This window comes from Oncorhynchus clarkii, chromosome 16 (assembly GCF_045791955.1).
Source record: "Oncorhynchus clarkii lewisi isolate Uvic-CL-2024 chromosome 16, UVic_Ocla_1.0, whole genome shotgun sequence".
Classification (NCBI taxonomy): domain Eukaryota; kingdom Metazoa; phylum Chordata; class Actinopteri; order Salmoniformes; family Salmonidae; genus Oncorhynchus; species Oncorhynchus clarkii.
Window position 1 is genome coordinate 69,888,038 of NC_092162.1, and position 22,393 is coordinate 69,910,430.

Sequence of the window (22,393 nt, forward strand, 5' to 3'; positions counted from 1 at the left end):
GTTCTCAATACCCCAATCCACAGTGGCAGCAAGGCATGAGGTAGGGAGAATGGTTTCAGAGGTCGAGGGTGTGGCAAAGGAACTGTATAGGCGGAGAGGGCGTCAGGCTTCACCTTCTTTGACCCTGGGCAGTAGGAAATGCTGAAGTTGAATCTGGTAAACAAGTGGGCCCACCGTGCCTGCCTGGAGTTGAGGCTCTTGGCTGTACAGAGATATTCCAGGTTTTTATGGTCGGTCCAGACCAGGAATGGCTGTTCTGCTCCTTCCGGCCAGTGCCTCTACTATTCCAATGCCATCTTCACCGCCAGGAGTTCTCGGTTGCCAACATCGTAGTTCCTTTCAGCAGGATTGAGACGATGGGACAGGAAGGCACAGGGATGAAGCTTCTGGTCCTGGGCAGATCGCTGTGACAAGATGGCCCCCATTCCAACATCCGAAGCATCCGCTTCCACCACAAATTGACGCGAGGGGTCCGGATGGATGAGGATGGGTGCTGTTGTGAACAGATGCTTCAGGTCCACAAAGGCTTTGTCGACATCTAAAGACCATTTGAACGGCAAATACACTGGGGAGAATCAGCGACACCTGGAGAGGGTGGAGACAATCACAAGGACCTGTGAAACAGATCAGGGCGTGACAAGAATCATAGTGATGACATCAAAACTATGAAATAACACATATGGAATCATGTAGTAACCAAAAAAGTGTTAAACAAATCAAGTATATTTTAGATTTTAGATTCTTCAAAGTAGTCACCCTTTGCCTTGATAAAAGCTTTGCACACTCTTGGCAAAAAAGCAAACTCGGCTCCATCCTTCATTGAGGCAGATGGCTTGTTCCTAACAAAACCGTTTGGTGTTGCCAACCACTTGAATAACTTTTTTGTTGACAAGATTAGCAAACTTAGGCCTGAAATGCAAACAACAAATGCTAAGCCTTCAGCACTGTAGTTTTGAGTTCTACAAAGTGGGTTTTGAAGAGGTGAAAGAATTGTAGCTGTCTATAAATGAGTACAACCCACCTGGTACCCACAAAGGTTGGCACACAGTTCAGACACTCATCGGTACAAGACATGTAACCAGAGGTCTCTTCATAGTTCCCAGGTTCAGAACAGAGGCTGGGAATCACACGTTCTTTAAATAGATAATAATAATAATAATTTTATGCCATCCCAGGTAACTCAAGATAGAAATAAAACCAGATTAAAAACCAGATAAAATAACACTTTACGGCACAAAGGGGACTGTGAAGAGACATTTTATAAATACTTTTATTATAATTTGCCCTGTATTATGTATGTATTAGACCTAGATATTGTGTGTATGTATTAAATGTATGTATTTCAGTCCTTGACTAATAGTGTTCTGTACTATGTCTTATGTCATGTTTCATGTGGACCCCAAAAAGAGTATGGCTAATGGGGGATCCTAATAAGTACAAAATGCCAAATAGGCCTTCTGGCAACGCAAGAATAGAATAGTTTATTGTTCTCCAATGAACAGCCAAGTCTGTCTCAAACATATACCATTCACCAGGACACGAAACAGCAGTTTTGATGTCATTGTCTCAGTTTACCTGACAGACGTGTGGTCTGATGAAACATTTTGCGTCCCTCAGAAGGCCTACCCACATTAGTGTCTCTAGAGAGTTCAAAGTAGACTGACATACAGACGTCAGCACTACCAGTCGCTTTCATCTGTCAAATGTCACACTCCTCCATCCTCAGTACTCTCAGGCAGAGGCTTCTGTCTAGGAGAAGATGTGTGCTATGGATGTCTATGTTGCTATGTGGCTAACTGAAGGACCAAGAGGCTAGGCTGTCTGTCAAATACAGTTGACTTTAGAGCTCAGGTCACTCACCACAATCACATCTGCTATGTCCACAGTCAGCCAGCCAGCCAGTCAGTCAGCGAGTCAGTCAGCCAAACAGTCAGTGAGTCAGCCAGCCAGCCAGTCAGTCAGCGAGTCAGTAAGCCAAACAGTCAGTGAGTCAGTCAGCCAAACAGTCAGTGAGTCAGTCAGTGAGTCAGTCAGCTAGTGAGTCAGTCAGCCAGTGAGTGAGTCAGTCAGCCAGAAAGTCAGTGAGTCAGTCAGCCAGTCAGTCTGTAGTCAGCCATTCAGTCAGTGAGTCAGCCAAACAGTCAGTGAGTCAGCGAATCAGCCATTCAATGAGTCAGTCAGTGAGTACGCCAATCAGTCAGCCAGTCAGTCAGTCAGTCAGCCAGGATATCAGTGAGTCAGTCAGCCAGTCAGTCAGCTAGTGAGTCAATCAGCCAGTGAGTCAGTTAGTCAGTCAGTCAGACTTTAGATCTCAGGGCACTCACCACACTCACATCTGCTACAGCCAGCCAGCCAGTCAGTCAGTTAGTGACTCAGTGAGTGAGTCAGTCACTCAGTGAGTCAGTCAGTAAGTCGGTGAGTCTTGGGTCTGTGAGTCAGTCAGCCAGTCAGTCAGCGAGTCAGTCAGCCAAACAGTCAGTGAGTCAGCCAGCCAGTGAGTCAGTCAGCTAGTGAGTCTGTCAGCCAGTGAGTCAGTCAGTCTGTGAGTCAGCTAGCCAGTCAGTCAGACTTTAGATCTCAGGGCACTCACCACGCTCACATCTGCTACAGCCAGCCCGTCAGTCAGTCGGTGAGTCAGTCAGTGAGCCAGTCAATCAGTGAGTCAGTCAGTCAGTGAACAGTTAGTCAGTCAGTGTGTAGTCAGTCAGTCAGTGACACAGTCAGTCTGTAGTCAGTCAGTCAGTCAGTGAGTCCATCAGTCGGTCAGTCTGTAGTCAGCCAGGCCCATGCAGCCCTGGTCCAGAGAGGTGCTAGCATGGATAATGTAACATAGGCCAACAGTTAGTCAGTCAGTGAGTCAGTCCGCCAGTGAGTCAGTCAGTGAGTCAATCAGCCATTCAGTCAGCCAGTCAGCAAATCAGTCAGCCAGTCAATCAGTCAGCCAGTCAGTCAGCCACTCAGTCAGCCAGTGAGTAAGTCAGTCATTCATTGAGTCAGTCAGTAAGTTAATAAGTCAGTCAGTCAGTCAGGGATTAAGTCAATCAATCAGCGAGTCAGTCTTTCAGTCAGTTAATGGCACAGTCAGCCAGTCAACCAGTCAGTCAGTCAGTCAGTCAGTTAGTGACACAGTCAGTCAGTCAGTCAGTCACGCAGTCAGTCATTCAGTCAGTCAGCCAGTTAGTGACACAGTCAGTCAGCCAGTCAGTTAGTGACACAGTCAGTTAGTGACACAGTCAGTCAGTCAGTCAGTCAGTCAACCAGTCAGTCAGTCAGTTAGTCAGTCAGTTAGTGACTCAGTCAGTTAGTCAGTCAGTTAGTGACACAGTCAGTCAGTCAGTCAGCCACGCAGTCAGTCAGCCAGTCAGTCAGTTAGTGACACAGTCAGTCAGTATCTAATAGCTAGCATACCAATGAAGCATTGTATTGGGCACACATCTTAACATTAACCATTGTATTGGACACACATCTTAACATTAACCATTGTATTGGACACACATCTTAACATTAACCATTGTATTGGACACACATCTTAACATTAACCATTGTATTGGACACACATCTTAACATTAACCATTGTATTGGACACACATCTTAACATTAACCATTGTATTGGACACACATCTTAACATTAACCATTGTATTGGACACACATCTTAACATTAACCATTGTATTGGACACACATCTTAACATTAACCATTGTATTGGACACACATCTTAACATTAACCATTGTATTGGACACACATCTTAACATGAACCATTGTATTGGACACACATCTTAACATTAACCATTGTATTGGACACACATCTTAACATTAACCATTGTATTGGGCACACATCTTAACATTAACCATTGTATTGGACACGCATTCTAAGTAGTATTCTACTATAGCTATTGGAAATTGCAGACAGTGCAGGAGGCCCTATACAGTACTATGCAGTGCTGAGGCATTGAGGTGTGAGCCGTAAGGTTTGAGGTGTTAGGCTTGAGGGTTGAGGCGGGAGGCCATGAGGCATTGAGGTGTGAAGTGTAAGGTTTGAGGTGTTAGGCTTGAGGGTTGAGGCGGGAGGCCATATGAGGCATTGAGGTGTGAGCCGTAAGGTTTGAGGTGTTAGGCTTGAGGGTTGAGGCGGGAGGCCATGAGGCATTGAGGTGTGAGCCGTAAGGTTTGAGGTGTTAGGCTTGAGGGTTGAGGCGGGAGGCCATGAGGCATTGAGGTGTGAGCCGTAAGGTTTGAGGTGTTAGGCTTGAGGGTTGAGGCGCGAGGCCATGAGGCATTGAGGTGTGAGCCGTAAGATTTGAGGTGTTAGGCTTGAGGGTTGAGGCGGGAGGCCATGAGGCATTGAGGTGTGAGCCGTAAGGTTTGAGGTGTTAGGCTTGAGGGTTGAGGCGGGAGGCCATGAGGCATTGAGGTGTGAGCCGTAAGGTTTGAGGTGTTAGGCTTGAGGGTTGAGGCGGGAGGCCATGAGGCATTGAGGTGTGAGGCGTAAGGTTTGAGGTGTTAGGCTTGAGGGTTGAGGCAGGAGGGCATGAGGCATTGAGGTGTGAAGTGTAAGGTTTGAGGTGTGAGGCAGTGAGGCGTGAGGTTTGAGGCGGGAGGGCCTGAGGCTTGAGGGTTGAGGCAGGAGGGCATGAGGCTTGAGGGTTGAGGCGTGGGGGTTCAGGCAGTGAGGTGTGAGGGTTGAGGCGTGAGGCAGTGAGGCATGAGAGTTGAGGCGTGGGGGTTGAGGCAGTGAGGTGTGAGGGTTGAGTCGTGAGGGTTGAGGCGTGAGGTTTGAGGCGTGAGGGTTGAGGCGTGAGGGTTTCAGGCATGAAGGTTGAGGTGTGAGGGTTCAGGCATGAGGGTTGAGGCGTGGGGGTTGAGGCAGTGAGGCGTGAGGGTTGAGATGTGAGGGTTTTAGGTATGAGGGTTGAGGCGTGAGGGTTGAGGTGTGAGGGTTTCAGGCATAATAGTTGAGGCGTGGGGGTTGAGGCAGTGAGGTGTGAGGGTTGAGGCGTGAGGGTTGAGGCGTGAGGGTTGAGGTGTGAGGGTTTCAGGCATGAGAGTTGAGGCGTGGGGGTTGAGGCAGTGAGGCGTGAGGGTTTCAGGCATGAAGGTTGAGGGTTGAGGCAGGCTGGATGGACCTGGATGTTTATGTACCTACACTAACATACCACTTAGAAAGAAGCAATGTATTGGGCATGCATTCTAAATAATATGCTATGCCAGTATGTATACTGCAGTCAGTCTGTCTGACCCTGAGATGGTGAGGCGTTAGGCAGACTGGATGGCTCTGTAACAGTACTCATACTAGCCTACCACTTAGAATGACACCATTATGCTCCTATTGATATTAGAATGTAACCACTGCAGTCGATAAATCAGTCCCGCAGGCTCTGCTGCAGAGGCAGATAGACAGTCAGCCAGGCCCTGCTGGAGAGGCAGATAGACAGTCAGCCAGGCCCTGCTGGAGAGGCAGATAGACAGTCAGCCAGGCCCTGCTGGAGAGGCAGATAGACAGTCAGCCAGGCCCTGCTGGAGAGGCAGATAGACAGTCGGCCAGGCCCTGCTGGAGAGGCAGATAGACAGTCAGCCAGGCCCTGCTGGAGAGGCAGATAGACAGTCAGCCAGGCCCTGCTGGAAATGCAGATAGACAGTCAGCCAGGCCCTGCTGGAGAGGCAGATAGACAGTCAGCCAGGCCCTGCTGGAGAGGCAGATAGACAGTCAGCCAGGCCCATGTAGCCTGGGACAGTGAGGATTAAGCTGTATGTAGCCTGGGGCAATGAGGGTTGAGGCAGGCTGGATGTAACCTGGGACAGTGAACTTTGAGGCAGGCTGGATGTAACCTGGGACAGTGAGGGTTGAGGCAGGCTGGATGTAACCTGGGACAGTGAGGGTTGAGATAGGCTGGATGTAACCTGGGACAGTGAGGGTTGAGATAGGCTGGATGTAACCTGGGACAGTGAGGGTTGAGATAGGCTGGATGTAACCTGGGACAGTAAGGGTTGAGATAGGCTGGATGTAACCTGGGACAGTGAGGGTTGAGATGGGCTGGATGTAACCTGGGATTAGTGAGGGTTGAGATAGGCTGGATGTAACCTGGGACAGTGAGGTTTGAGATAGGCTGGAAGTAACCTGGGACAGTGAGGGTTGAGGCAGGCTGGAAGTAACCTGGGACAGTGAGGGTTGAGATAGGCTGGATGTAACCTGGGACAGTGAGGGTTGAGATAGGCTGGATGTAACCTGGGACAGTGAGGGTTGAGATAGGCTGGAAGTAACCTGGACAGTGAGGGTTGAGATAGGCTGGATGTAACCTGGGACAGTGAGGGTTGAGATAGGCTGGATGTAACCTGGGACAGTGAGGGTTGAGATAGGCTGGATGTAACCTGGGACAGTGAGGGTTGAGATAGGCTGGATGTAACCTGGGACAGTGAGGGTTGAGATAGGCTGGATGTAACCTGGGACAGTGAGGGTTGAGATAGGCTGGATGTAACCTGGGACAGTGAGGGTTGAGATGGGCTGGATGTAACCTGGGATTAGTGAGGGTTGAGATAGGCTGGATGTAACCTGGGACAGTGAGGTTTGAGATAGGCTGGAAGTAACCTGGGACAGTGAGGGTTGAGGCAGGCTGGAAGTAACCTGGGACAGTGAGGGTTGAGATAGGCTGGATGTAACCTGGGACAGTGAGGGTTGAGATAGGCTGGATGTAACCTGGGACAGTGAGGGTTGAGATAGGCTGGAAGTAACCTGGGACAGTGAGGGTTGAGATAGGCTGGATGTAACCTGGGACAGTGAGGGTTGAGATAGGCTGGATGTAACCTGGGACAGTGAGGGTTGAGATAGGCTGGATGTAACCTGGGACAGTGAGGGTTGAGATAGGCTGGATGTGACACCAGGAGCTCCGCTCTGCTCTGGAGCTATAAATACATAGAGGCCTAGAACACACAGAGGACTTTAATTATTCAGAGAAACTTCAGCTGTGGGCTGCCTGAGTGTCTGAGAGTGAATCACAGAGAAAAGCCTATTCATATGATAGCATTTCCTGTGTAGCTTTCTGTTGGTCTTTGCGTGTCGGCCAGGAAAGCCATATGTATGTGTAACCAGCTAGACGACACCACCGTTTGATTGATGAAAACTCTGATATGCTATGGGTTTCCCAAAACACAGCCCTATCACATAAAAAACACAGCCCTATCACATAAAAAAACACAGCCCTATCACATAAAAACACAGCCCTATCACATAAAAAACAGCCCTATCACATAAAAAACACAGCCCTATCACATAAAAAACACAGCCCTATCTACCTTTCTCTCTCTGTCTCTCTCCAGGTGTGTGGTTTCGTGGGCCTGTACTACAACGTGATCATCGGCTGGAGTATCTTCTACTTCTTCCAGTCCTTCCAGTACCCGCTGCCCTGGGCAGAGTGCCCAATCAGAGTGGTCAACGGGAGCCAAGCCAGTAAGGTCACACAAGCAGCACAGTTTAGAACAGTACAGAAAGTGAGAACACAGCGAGACACAGTACAGCATCATGTAGTACAACACAGTACAGCATCCTGTAGTATAACACAGTACAGCATCCTGTAGTATAACACAGAACATCATCAGGGTAGTATAACACAGTACATCATCATGTAGTAGAACACAGAACATCATCAGGGTAGTATAACACAGTACAGCATCATTTAGTAGAACACAGAACATCATCAGGGTAGTATAACACAGAACATCATCAGGGTAGTAGAACACAGAACATCATCAGGGTAGTATAACACAGTACAGCATCAGGTAGTAGAACACAGGACATCATCAGGGTAGTATAACACAGAACATCATCAGGGTAGTAGAACACAGAACATCATCAGAGTAGTAATCACTTCATATGACATCGCAGCACGTTATATGACATCACATCATATAACATCACAGCACGTCATATGACATCACGTCAAATAACATCACGGTACATAAATGTCAAACACTGTGCAGTACAGCGTGGCTGAGATCTTGGGTACAGCTGAATACACCACACTACATTACATTTGCTACATTGGCCTACTGTAGTTTTCCATTCACTGTGCCTGCTCAGTACTGTATAGTCAACAATACATTACATCAAATGATACGATGTTTTACTGTCACATATAGTGAACAGCTGGTAATCTGCTGGTTGAGCAGAGAGAGGATGAGGTGGGATGCAGTCAGAACAGAGCTGGGATGGCTCTATACTTAATCTGACCTAAGAGGGTAGGTGTGATGCTGCGTACTGTCAGGAGGTATGGCCCAGTCTCTGAGTACCCAGCATGCCCTGCGATGACGGCAGGCAGCACATAGCAATCCAGACAGAGTCAGGGACCTTACGCCAGCATTAGCACGCATTAGCTCTTCCACTCACCTTATGTTAGCATGCTAGTCTGAGGTCCCACACTGACCTTATGTTAGCATGCTAGTCTTAGCTCCCACAGCGACCTCTATGCAGATATTAACCATTGGCCACTATGTATACTTCACAGCTGTATATTTCATACTTTCTCCCCCCTCTTTGCACACTCCCATATCTCCCTCTCTCCTCCTATCTTCCCCCGTCTCCCTTCTCACCTCCCTCCCTCCGTCCCTCCCTCTAGTCATCGAGCCGGAGTGTGAAAAGTCTTCTGCCACCACCTACTTCTGGTACCGGCAAACCCTGAACATCACCAGCACCATCGAGGACAGCGGAGGCCTCAACTGGAGAATGACCCTGTCCCTGTTCGCCGCCTGGCTCATCGTCTGTCTGGCAGTGATCAAGGGTATCCAGTCATCTGGGAAGGTAGCAGGCCGAGAGCTATTATATAGATCTGTGTGTGTGTATACACGTGCATATATGCACTGTATATACACTATCTGAAGGTACTGTATATATACTATCTGAAGGTACTGTATATATACTATCTGAAGGTACTATATATATACTATCTGAAGGTACTATATATATACTATCTGAAGGTACTGTATACATACTATCTGAAGGTACTATATATATACTATCTGAAGGTACTGTATATATACTATCTGAAGGTACTATATATATACTATCTGAAGGTACTGTATATATACTATCTGAAGGTACTGTATATATACTATCTGAAGGTACTGTATATATACTATCTGAAGGTACTATATATATACTATCTGAAGGTACTGTATATATACTATCTGAAGGTACTGTATATATACTATTTGAAGGTACTATATATATACTATCTGAAGGTACTATATATATACTATCTGAAGGTACTGTATATATACTATCTGAAGGTACTATATATATATATACTATCTGAAGGTACTATATATATACTATCTGAAGGTACTGTATATATACTATCTGAAGGTACTGTATATATACTATTTGAAGGTACTATATATATACTATCTGAAGGTACTATATATATACTATCTGAAGGTACTGTATATATACTATCTGAAGGTACTATATATATACTATCTGAAGGTACTATATATATACTATCTGAAGGTACTATATATATACTATCTGAAGGTACCATATATATACTATCTGAAGGTACTGTATATATACTATCTGAAGGTACTACATATATACTATCTGAAAGTACTATATATATACTATCTGAAGGTACTGTATATATACTATCTGAAGGTACTATATATATACTATCTGAAAGTGCTATATATATACTATTTGAAAGTACTGTATACAGTGCATTCGGAAAGTATTCAGACTTTATGTTACAGCCTAAAATCGAAATTCTAAAATCGTTTTTAGACATTTTCTAAAATGTATATATAAAATAAAAACTGAAATATCACATTTATATAGTAAGTATTCAGACCCTTTACTCAGTACTTTGTTGAAGCACCTTATTGGCAGCGATTACTGCCTTGAGTCTTGGGTATGACACTACAAGCTTGGCACACCTGTATTTGGGAAGTTTCTCCCATTCTTCTCTGCAGATCCTCTCAACCTCTGTTAGGTTGGATGGGGAGAGATGCTGCACAGCTATTTTCAGGTCTCTCAGAGATGTTTGATTGGGTTCAAGTCTGGGCTCTGGCTGGGCCACTCAAGAACATTCAGAGACTTGTCCCGAAACCACTCCTAATTTGTCTTGGCTTTTCATCAAGTATCTCTGTACTTTGCTCCATTCATTGTTCCCTCAGTCCTGACTAGTCTCCCAGTCCCTGCCGCTGAAAAACATTCCCACAGCATGATGCTACCACCACCATGCTTCACCGTAGGAATGCTGCCACCTCCATGCTTCATCGTAGGGATGGTCCCAGGTTTCCTCCAGACCCGAGGCTTGGCATTCAAGTCAAAGAGTTCAATCTTGGTTTCATCAGACCAGAGAATGTTGTTTCTCATGGTCTGAGAGTCTTTAGGTGCCTTTTGGCAAACCAAGCGTGCTGTCATGTGATTTTTACTGAGGAGTGGCTTCCATCTGGCCACTCTACCATAAAGGCCTGATTGGTGGAGTGCTGCAGAGATGGTTGTCTTTCTGGAAGGTACTCCCATCTCCACAGAAGAAATCTGGTGCTTTCAGAGTGACTATTATGTTCTTGGTCACCTCCCTGACCAAGGCCCTTCTCCACTGATTGCTAAGTTTGGCTGGGCGGCCAGATATAGGAAGAGTCTTAGTGTTTCCAAACTTCTTCCATTTAAGAATTATTGAGACCATTGTGTTCTTGAGGACCTTCATTGCTGCAGAAATGTTTTGGTACCCTTCCCCAGATCTATGCCACGACACAATTCTGTCTCTGAGCTCTACGGACAACTCCTTCGACCTTATGGCTTGGTGTTTGCTCTGACATGCACTGTCAACTGTGGGACTTTATATAGACAGGTGTGTGGCTTTCCAAATCATGTCCAATCAATTTAATTTACCACAGGTAGACTCCAATCAAGTTGTAGATACATCTCAAGGATGATCAATGGAAATGGGATGTAACTGAGCTCATTTTCGAGTCTTATAGCAAAGGGTCTGATTACTGTTTTTTTTTCTTTTCGCTTTGTCATTATGGATGGGGTATTGTGTGTAGATTGATGAGGATTTTTTTATTTTATTTCATAAATTTTAGAATAAGGTTGTAAACGTAACTAAATGTGGAAAAACTCAAAGGGTCTGAATACTTTCCAAGTGCACCACTGTCTGACTGGAAAGGTACAGGGCCAGGGGCATTGTCTTCCCGACAGATACTGTATGCTGTTGTAACATGATTCTATCTTTGGTAAGACATCGGGGGGGAGGGGTTACATGAAAAAGAAACACTGTTGTTGTTGAAATTGTTCTGGAAGGTTTAAGCGATCCACTCAGTTGTTATTCCAGATTATTAAGTGTGCTGGGGTTTGACTTTTTCAAATACAGATATTTTCCTATGGACTTTCTATGTGTAAAATACAGTAGGAAGAGATTCACATCTTGTCGTGTATAAGTATATTCATTTTCATGAGCATTTTTATACTGGCTGAACTGTGACATAGCCTATGAGAAAGGCTAAAATGTTAAAGCACAAAATACTATCTTTGTATTATCTTGTGTTAAACAATTCTATATTTGTATTATCTTGTGTTAAACAATTCTATATTTGTATTATCTTGTGTTAAACAATTCTATATTTGTATTATCTTGTGTTAAACAATAGTATCTTTGTATTATCTTGTGTTAAACAATAGTATCTTTGTATTATCTTGTGTTAAACAATAGTATCTTTGTATTATCTTGTGTTAAACAATTCTATATTTGTATTATCTTGTGTTAAACAATTCTATATTTGTATTATCTTGTGTTAAACAATAGTATCTTTGTATTATCTTGTGTTGAACAATTCTATATTTGTATTATCTTGTGTTAAACAATTCTATATTTGTATTATCTTGTGTTAAACAATAGTATCTTTGTATTATCTTGTGTTAAACAATTCTATATTTGTATTATCTTGTGTTAAACAATTCTATATTTGTATTATCTTGTGTTAAACAATAGTATCTTTGTATTATCTTGTGTTGAACAATTCTATATTTGTATTATCTTGTGTTAAACAATTCTATATTTGTATTATCTTGTGTTAAACAATTCTATATTTGTATTATCTTGTGTTAAACAATTCTATCTTTGTATTATCTTGTGTTAAACAATTCTATCTTTGTATTATCTTGTGTTGAACAATTCTATATTTGTATTATCTTGTGTTAAACAATTCTATCTTTGTATTATCTTGTGTTAAACAATAGTATCTTTGTATTATCTTGTGTTGAACAATTCTATCTTTGTATTATCTTGTGTTAAACAATAGTATCTTTGTATTATCTTGTGTTAAACAATTCTATATTTGTATTATCTTGTGTTAAACAATTCTATCTTTGTATTATCTTGTGTTAAACAATTCTATCTTTGTATTATCTTGTGTTAAACAATAGTATCTTTGTATTATCTTGTGTTAAACAATTCTATCTTTGTATTATCTTGTGTTAAACAATTCTATCTTTGTATTATCTTGTGTTATGGGAAGGAAGCAAAATTAATGAGCTTAGTCTGAAGAGTCTAGGAGGCACAGTGTTGTTCGATAATATGTTGGCTGGCCAACAACTCCATTGCTGCTTCCCAAATGGTGACCTATTTCCTATATAGTGCACTACATTTAACCAGAGCCCTATGGTAGCGTATTCCCTATATAGTGCACTACTTTTGACCAGAGCCTTGGTCAAACTTGAGAATAGGGTGCCATTTGTGATTCAGCCTAACAAAGTGCTTTCATCTCAGTCCAAACAATGAGTCATGATCACAACACAACAATCCAACCCACATTTTGGAAGAGAGAAATATATAACAAGTTCTGACAGTTTGTCTGGATTCCAAATAATACCTTATTCCCTGTACACTGAGTACAAACATTATTAACACCCACAGTTGTGTCAAGTTGGCTGGATGTTCTTTGGGTTATGGACCATTCTTGATACACACGGGAAACTGTTGAGCGTGAAAAACCCAGCAGCGTTGCAGTTCTTGACACAAACCGGTGCGCCTGGCCCCTACTACCATACCCCGTTCAAAGCCACTTCAAAGCCACACAAATCTTTTGTGTTGCCCAATCACCCTCTGAATGGCACACGTACACAATCCATGTCTCAATTGTCTCAAGGCTTAAAAATCCTTCTTTAATTAATCTGTCTCCTCCCCTTCATCTACACTGATTGAAGTGGATTTAACAATTGACATCAATAAGGGATCATGGCTTTCACTTGGATTCACCTGGTCAGTCTATGTCATGGAAAGAGCAGGGGCCATGGTCTAATGTAATGCCCTGTATAGAGGGATACAACCTTTTAACATGTGGCTATTATTCAACTATAAATTACCAAAGTTATGATAGATTGCCATAGAGTTTATGTTAATTACCCACATTCTGGAGATTTCCGGGAACTTTAGTAAACTACGTGTGTGTGTGTGTGTGTGTGTGTGTGTGTGTGTGTGTGTGTGTGTGTGTGTGTGTGTGTGTGTGTGTGTGTGTGTGTGTGTGTGTGTGTGTGTGTGTGTGTGTGTGTGTGAGTCTGTACGTGTGTGTGTGTGTATGTGCATTCATACATCTGTATGCACGTGTCTGTCTCAGTGTCTCTGTCTGTTCGAAGCATCACAATATGGTCCCTCTTCACTGTGAGGCCAGACTAGTTTGAGGCAGTATGGTAGTGTCCGTGGTAATGGCGTGGTGGTTTCCATGGTAACAGTGTTGGTGTGTCCATGGCAACGGTGTGGTGGTTTCCATGGTAACATTGTGGTTGTGTCCATGGTAACAGTGTGGTTGTGTCCATGGTAACAGTGTGGTTGTGTCCATGGTAACAGTGTGGTGGTGTCCATGGTAACAGTGTGACGTGTGTACAGTCCTCTGTCTGTCGCCCCTCTCAGGTGATATACTTTATGACGGTGTGTGTGTGTATTTTTGCTCCTATCAGGTGATGTACTTCAGCTCTCTCTTCCCCTACGTGGTGTTGATCTGTTTCCTCGTCAGAGGCCTGATGCTCAAAGGATCTGTTGACGGCATCGCTCACATGTTCACCCCAAAGGTACACACACACACACACACCAAATGTACACACACACACACATTCACACACATTCACACTCGCAACACTAAAGGTAAACACACACACACCATCCTTTATCTATGGCACTGAGAATTACAGCTCCACAGATTCAACTCACCTGCATGTTGTGTATCCGAAGGTACAACACAGCCATCCAACATACAACACAGCCATCCAACATCCAACACAGCCATCTGATATCCAACACAGCCATCCAACATCCAACACAGCCATCTGATATCCAACACAGCCATCTGATATCCAACACATCCATCCGCCATCCAACACAGCCATCTGATATCCAACACAGCCATCTGATATCCAACACAGCCATCCGACATCCAACACAGCCATCCGACATCCAACACAGCCATCTGATATCCAACACAGCCATCCAACATCAACACAGCCATCTGATATCCAACACAGCCATCTGATATCCAACACAGCCATCTGATATCCAACACAGCCATCTGATATCCAACACAGCCATCTGATATCCAACACAGCCATCTGATATCCAACACAGCCATCCAACACAGCCATCTGATATCCAACACAGCCATCTGATATCCAACACAGCCATCCGATATCCAACACAGACATCCAACACAGCCATCCGACATCCAACACAGCCATCTGATATCCAACACAGCCATCCGACTTCCAACACAGCCATCCAACATCCAACACAGCCATCTGATATCCAACACAGCCATCTGATATCCAACACAGCCATCTGTTATCCAACACAGCCATCTGATATCCAACACAGCCATCCAACATCCAACACAGCCATCCAATATCCAACACAGCCATCCGACATCCAACACAGCCATCTGATATCCAACACAGCCATCTGATATCCAACACAGCCATCTGATATCCAACACAGCCATCCAACACAGCCATCTGATATCCAACACAGCCATCCAACACAGCCATCCGATATCCAACACAGCCATTCGGCATCCAACACAGCCATCTGATATCCAACACAGCCATCCGATATCCAACACAGCCATCCGATATCCAACACAGCCATCCAACACAGCCATCCAACACAGCCATCCGATATCCAACACAGCCATCCAACACAGCCATCCAACACAGCCATCTGATATCCAACACAGCCATCCGATATCCAACACAGCCATCCAACACAGCCATCCGATATCCAACACAGCCATCCGATATCCAACACAGCCATCCAACACAGCCATCTGATATCCAACACAGCCATCCGATATCCAACACAGCCATCCAACAGCCATCCAACACAGCCATCTGATATCCAACACAGCCATCTGATTTCCAACACAGCCATCTGATATCCAAAACAGCCATCTGATATCCAACACAGCCATCTGATATCCAACACAGCCATCTGATATCCAACACAGCCATCCAACACAGCCATCCAACATCCAACACAGCCATCCGATATCCAACACAGCCATCTGATATCCAACACAGCCATCTGATATCCAACACAGCCATCTGATATCCAACATAGCCATCTGATATCCAACACAGCCATCTGATATCCAACACAGCCATCCAACACAGCCATCCAACATCCAACACAGCCATCTGATATCCAACACAGCCATCCGATATCCAACACAGCCATCTGATATCCAACACAGCCATCTGATATCCAACACAGCCATCTGATATCCAACACAGCCATCTGATATCCAACACAGCCTTTCGATATCCAACACAGCCATCCAACACAGCCATCCAACATCCAACACAGCCATCCGATATCCAACACAGCCATCCAACACAGCCATCTGATATGCAACACAGCCATTCGGCATCCAACACAGCCATCCAGCACTATTTTCCGACTCCTTCTCAAACACAGGGCTATGGCTGTCATCACACTCAGACTACAGAGTGGCTGTCATCACACTCAGACTAGAGAGCGGCTGTCATCACACTCAGACTAGAGAGCATTGGTACAGAGCATCACATTCTGAGAGGAGAGAAAGGTTTCCTTATATGGCAGTTTGAGTCACAGGGCACTGTCTGTTTGTCTGTCTGGACTGGATTCTATGTAGGGAAACTCTAGTCTCAGGGCACTGTCTGTTTGTCTGTCTGGACTGGATTCTATGTAGGGAATCTCTAGTCTCAGGGCACTGTCTGTTTGTCTGTCTGGACTGGATTCTATGTAGGGAAACTCTAGTCTCAGGGCACTGTCTGTTTGTCTGTCTGGACTGGATTCTATGTAGGGAAACTAGTCTCAGGGCACTGTCTGTTTGTCTGTCTGGACTGGATTATATGTAGGGAAACTCTAGTCTCAGGGCACTGTCTGTTTGTCTGTCTGGACTGGATTCTATGTAGGGAAACTCTAGTCTCAGGGCACTGTCTGTTTGTCTGTCTGGACTGGATTCTATGTAGGGAAACTAGTCTCAGGGCACTGTCTGTTTGTCTGTCTGGACTGGATTCTATGTAGGGAAACTCTAGTCTCAGGGCACTGTCTGTTTGTCTGTCTGGACTCGATTCTATGTAGGGAATCTCTAGTCTCAGGACACTGTCTGTTTGTCTGTCTGGACTGGATTCTATGTAGGGAATCTCTAGTCTCAGGACACTGTCTGTCTGTCTGGACTGGATTCTATGTAGGGAAACTCTAGTCTCAGGGCACTGTCTGTTTGTCTGTCTGGACTGGATTCTATGTAGGGAATCTCTAGTCTCAGTACACTGTCTGTTTGTCTGTCTGGACTGGATTCTATGTAGGGAAACTCTAGTCTCAGGGCACTGTCTGTTTGTCTGTCTGGACTGGATTCTATGTAGGGAAACTCTAGTCTCAGGGCACTGTCTGTTTGTCTGTCTGGACTGGATTCTATGTAGGGAAACTAGTCTCAGGGCACTGTCTGTTTGTCTGTCTGGACTGGATTCTATGTAGGGAAACTAGTCTCAGGGCACTGTCTGTTTGTCTGTCTGGACTGGATTCTATGTAGGGAAACTCTAGTCTCAGGGCACTGTCTGTTTGTCTGTCTGGACTGGATTCTATGTAGGGAATCTCTAGTCTCAGGACACTGTCTGTTTGTCTGTCTGGACTGGATTCTATGTAGGGAAACTCTAGTCTCAGGGCACTGTCTGTTTGTCTGTCTGGACTGGATTCTATGTAGGGAAACTCTAGTCTCAGGACACTGTCTGTTTGTCTGTCTGGACTGGATTCTATGTAGGGAAACTCTAGTCTCAGGGCACTGTCTGTTTGTCTGTCTGGACTCGATTCTATGTAGGGAATCTCTAGTCTCAGGACACTGTCTGTCTGTCTGGACTGGATTCTATGTAGGGAAACTCTAGTCTCAGGGCACTGTCTGTTTGTCTGTCTGGACTGGATTCTATGTAGGGAATCTCTAGTCTCAGGACACTGTCTGTTTGTCTGTCTGGACTGGATTCTATGTAGGGAAACTCTAGTCTCAGGGCTGTGTTTGTCCTGCAGTCTTTTGTTCCTCTTGCATCCCATTCTTGGCAGGGATAGGAACGTTGATCCTCACTCTTAGATAGCTAGATAGAGGAGTGTTTTAGTGAAACCTTTTCTTTGAATGACACTCAACCATAATTCATGTATTCAATATTCCGTGCTGGATGTCTGGGTCCTTAGAGTGACGTCAGACTGAAAGTGTGAAATTGTGGTTGTTGTCTCCCTCCAATGGCTGACTTAGGTACTCGCACTAGATAATGTCTTACTCCTCTTGTTAAGTGCAAAAGGACAGGCCATGATTGTGTAGAACATTACATAGTTACCTCTGACCTCTAACCCCAGTTGGAGAAGATGCTGGAGCCCCAGGTATGGAGGGAGGCAGCCACCCAGGTGTTCTTCGCTCTGGGCCTGGGGTTCGGAGGGGTCATAGCCTTCTCCAGCTACAACAAGCGGGACAACAACTGTCACTTTGACGCAGCGCTGGTCTCTATCATCAACTTCATCACCTCCATCCTGGCTACGCTGGTGGTGTTCGCCGTGCTGGGGTTCAAGGCCAACATCATGAACGAGAAATGTGTTGTGGAGTGAGTATATCTTATCCCAGATATGTTTGTGCTGTCTTCTAGAGTTAATCTACTGTATAACGAGTCGTTCCTCTTGAATATTGACTTAAAATGATGTGTTTTTTGGCAGGGTTGGGGAGTAATGTATTACATGTAATCTGTTACATGTAAGGGATTACAAAAAAAAAAAACGGTAACTGTAATCCGTTATGTTACCAGCAAAAATATTCTAATCAGATTACAGATACTTTTGAAAAACTAGATGATTACTTCGAGGATGTTTGGGAAAAAAAATATTTGACCGTTCTCTGTTTTCTCAATGACATTCAAATCAGCATTGATAAAAGGAACAAGTTTAAGTTTGTTCCACCTGAGCGAGTCTAACCACAAGTCAGAGACCACTATGGGATAACAGCTGCATAGTGTGGATCCCAGCCTATGGGATTACAGCTGCATAGTGTGGATCCCAGCCTATGGGATCCCAGCTGCATAGTGTGGATCCCAGCCTATAGAATAACAGCTGCATAGTGCAGATCCCAGCCTATGGGATAACAGCTGCATAGTGTGGATCCCAGCCTATGGGATAACAGCTGCATAGTGTGGATCCCAGCCTATAGAATAACAGCTGCATAGTGTGGATCCCAGCCTATAGAATAACAGCTGCATAGTGTGGATCCCAGCCTATGGGATAACAGCTGCATAGTGTGGATCCCAGCCTATGGGATAACAGCTGTATAGTGTGGATCCCAGCCTATGGGATAACAGCTGCATAGTGAGGATCCCAGCCTATGGGATAACAGCTGCACAGTGTGGATCCCAGCCTATAGAATAACAGCTGTATAGTGCGGATCCCAGCCTATAGAATAACAGCTGCATAGTGAGGATCCCAGCCTATGGGATAACAGCTGCATAGTGTGGATCCCAGCCTATAGAATAACAGCTGCATAGTGTGGATCCCAGCCTATGGGATAACAACTGCATAGTGCGGATCCCAGCCTATGGGATAACAGCTGCATAGTGTGGATCCCAGCCTATAGAATAACAGCTGCATCGTGTGGATCCCAGCCTATGGGATAACAGCTGCATAGTGTGGATCCCAGCCTATAGAATAACAGCTGCATAGTGTGGATCCCAGCCTATGGGATAACAGCTGCATAGTGCAGATCCCAGCCTATAGAATAACAGCTGCATAGTGTGGATCCCAGCCTATAGAATAACAGCTGTATAGTGAGGATCCCAGCCTATAGAATAACAGCTGTATAGTGTGGATCCCAGCCTATAGAATAACAGCTGCATAGTGTGGATCCCAGCCTATGGGATAACAGCTGCATAGTGTGGATCCCAGCCTATAGAATAACAGCTGTATAGTGTGGATCCCAGCCTATGGGATAAAAGTGGAGCTTTCATTGCTCAATCTAATTCATGCTGATAAAAAGGCCTAATCAGATTACAGATACTTTTGAAAAACTAGATGATTACTTCGAGGATTACTTTTAAATTCAGAAAGGATGTTTGGGAAAAAAAATATTTGACCGTTCTCTGTTTTCTCAATGACATTCAAATCAGCATTGATAAAAGGAACAAGTTTAAGTTTGTTCCACCTGAGCGAGTCTAACCACAAGTCAGAGACCACTATGGGATAACAGCTGCATAGTGTGGATCCCAGCCTATAGAATAACAGCTGCATAGTGTGGATCCCAGCATATGGGATAACAAACAGCTGCATAGTGTGGATCCCAGCCTATGGGATTACAGCTGCATAGTGTGGATCCCAGCCTATGGGATCCCAGCTGCATAGTGTGGATCCCAGCCTATAGAATAACAGCTGTATAGTGTGGATCCCAGCCTATAGAATAACAGCTGCATAGTGCAGATCCCAGCCTATGGGATAACAGCTGCATAGTGTGGATCCCAGCCTATGGGATAACAGCTGCATAGTGTGGATCCCAGCCTATAGAATAACAGCTGCATAGTGTGGATCCCAGCCTATGGGATAACAGCTGCATAGTGTGGATCCCAGCCTATAGAATAACAGCTGCATAGTGTGGATCCCAGCCTATGGGATAACAGCTGCATAGTGCGGATCCCAGCCTATGGGATAACAGCTGCATAGTGTGGATCCCAGCCTATAGAATAACAGCTGCATAGTGTGGATCCCAGCCTATGGGATAACAGCTGCATAGTGTGGATCCCAGCCTATGGGATAACAGCTGTATAGTGTGGATCCCAGCCTATGGGATAACAGCTGCATAGTGAGGATCCCAGCCTATGGGATAACAGCTGCACAGTGTGGATCCCAGCCTATAGAATAACAGCTGTATAGTGTGGATCCCAGCCTATAGAATAACAGCTGCATAGTGAGGATCCCAGCCTATGGGATAACAGCTGCATAGTGTGGATCCCAGCCTATAGAATAACAGCTGCATAGTGTGGATCCCAGCCTATGGGATAACAGCTGCATAGTGTGGATCCCAGCCTAAAGAATAACAGCTGTATAGTGTGGATCCCAGCCTATGAGATAAAAGTGGAGCTTTCATTGCTCAATCTAATTCATGCTGATAAAAAGGCCTAATGGACACATGCTCAAACTTGTACACGTTTGATAAACTTAAAGGGGCAATCTGTAGTTGCTACATCCATTTTTTTTATATATATATATATAAATATACAGTTGAAGTCGGAAGTTTACATACACCTTAGTCAAATACATTTAAAGTCCGTTTTTCACAATTCCTGACATTTAATCCTAGTAAAAATTCCCTGTTTTAGGTCAGTTAGGATCACCACTTTATTTTAAGAATGTGTAATGTCAGAATAATACTAGAGAGAATTATTTATTTCAGCTTTTTTTCATCACATTCCCAGTGGGTCAGACGTTTACATACACTCAATTAGTATTTGGTAGCATTGCCTTTAAATTGTAGAACTTGGGTCAAATGTTTTGGGGAGCCTTCCACAAGCTTCCCACAATAACTTGGTTGAATTTTAGCCCATTCCTCCTGACAGAGCTGGTGTAACTGAGTCAGGTTTGTAGGCCTCCTTGCTCGCACACACTTTTTCAGTTCTGTCCACAAATTGTCTATAGGATTGAGGTCAGGGCTTTGTGATGGCCACTCCAATACCTTGACTTTGTTGTCAACTTTGGAAGTATGCTTGGGATCATTGTCCATTTGGAAGACCCATTTGCGACCAAGCTTTACCTTCCTGAGTGATGTCTTGAGATGTTGCTTCAATATATCCACATCATTTCCATCCCTCATGATGCCATCTGTGAAGTGCCTGTTCCTCCTGCAGCAAGCACCCCCACAACATGATGCTGCCTCCCTAGTGCTGCACTTTTGGGATGGTGTTCTTCACCTTGCAAACATAACGATGGTCATTATGGCCAAACAGTTCTATTTTTGTTTCATCAAACCAGAGGACATTTCTCCAAAAAGTACAATCTTTGACCCCATGTGCAGTTGCAAGCCAGACTGGCTTCTTTATGGCGGTTTTGGAGCAGAGGCTTCTTCCTTGCTGAGCGGCCTTTCAGGTTATGTCGATATAGGACCCATTTTACTGTGGATATAGATACTTTTGTACCTGTTTCCTCCAGCATCTTCACAAGGTCCTTTGCTGTTGTTCTGGGATTGATTTGCACTTTTCGCAGCAAAGTACATTCATCTCTAGGAGACAGAACGTGTCTCCTTCCTGAGCGGTATGACGGCTGCGTGGTCCCATGGTGTTTATACTTGCGTACTATTGTTTGTACAGATGAACGTGGTACCTTCAGGCATTTGGAAATTGCTCACAAGGATGAACCAGACTTGTGGAGGTCTACAATTTTTTTTCCTGAGGTCTTGGCTGATTTCTTTTGATTTTCCCATGATGTCAAGCAAAGACGCACTGAGTTTGAAGGTAGGCCTTGAAATACATCCACAGGTACACCTCCAATTGACTCAAATAATGTCAATTAGCCTATCAGAAGCTTCTAAAGCCATAGCATTATTTTCTGGAATTTTGCTGTTTAAAGGCACAGTCAACTTAGTGTATGTAAACTTCTGACCCACTGGAATTGTGATACAGTGAATTATAAGTGAGATAATCTGTGTGTAAACATGTACAATTATTTGTGTCATACACAAAGAAGATGTCTTAACCGACTTGCCAAAACTATAGTTTGTTAACAAGAAATTAGTGGAGTGGTTAAAAAACAAGTTTTAACGACTCCAACCTAAGTGTATGTAAACTTCCGACTTCAACTGTGTATATATACACTACCGGTCTAAGTTTTGAACACCTACTCATTCAAGGGTTTTTCTTTATTTCTACATTGT

At 44.4% G+C, this 22,393-nt stretch overlaps 1 protein-coding gene across 1 annotated transcript in view; it reads left to right on the forward strand.

The window, feature by feature from the left end:
• The window catches only part of LOC139368986 (solute carrier family 6 member 17), a 48,838-nt gene that overhangs the window by 20,811 nt on the left and 5,634 nt on the right, over positions 1–22,393 (forward strand). The window contains exons 4-7 of the mRNA XM_071108521.1: positions 7,313–7,442; positions 8,608–8,789; positions 13,944–14,054; positions 17,857–18,098. Coding sequence (XP_070964622.1) covers positions 7,313–7,442; positions 8,608–8,789; positions 13,944–14,054; positions 17,857–18,098 — 665 coding nt within the window. The remainder of the gene's footprint in view (positions 1–7,312; positions 7,443–8,607; positions 8,790–13,943; positions 14,055–17,856; positions 18,099–22,393) is intronic.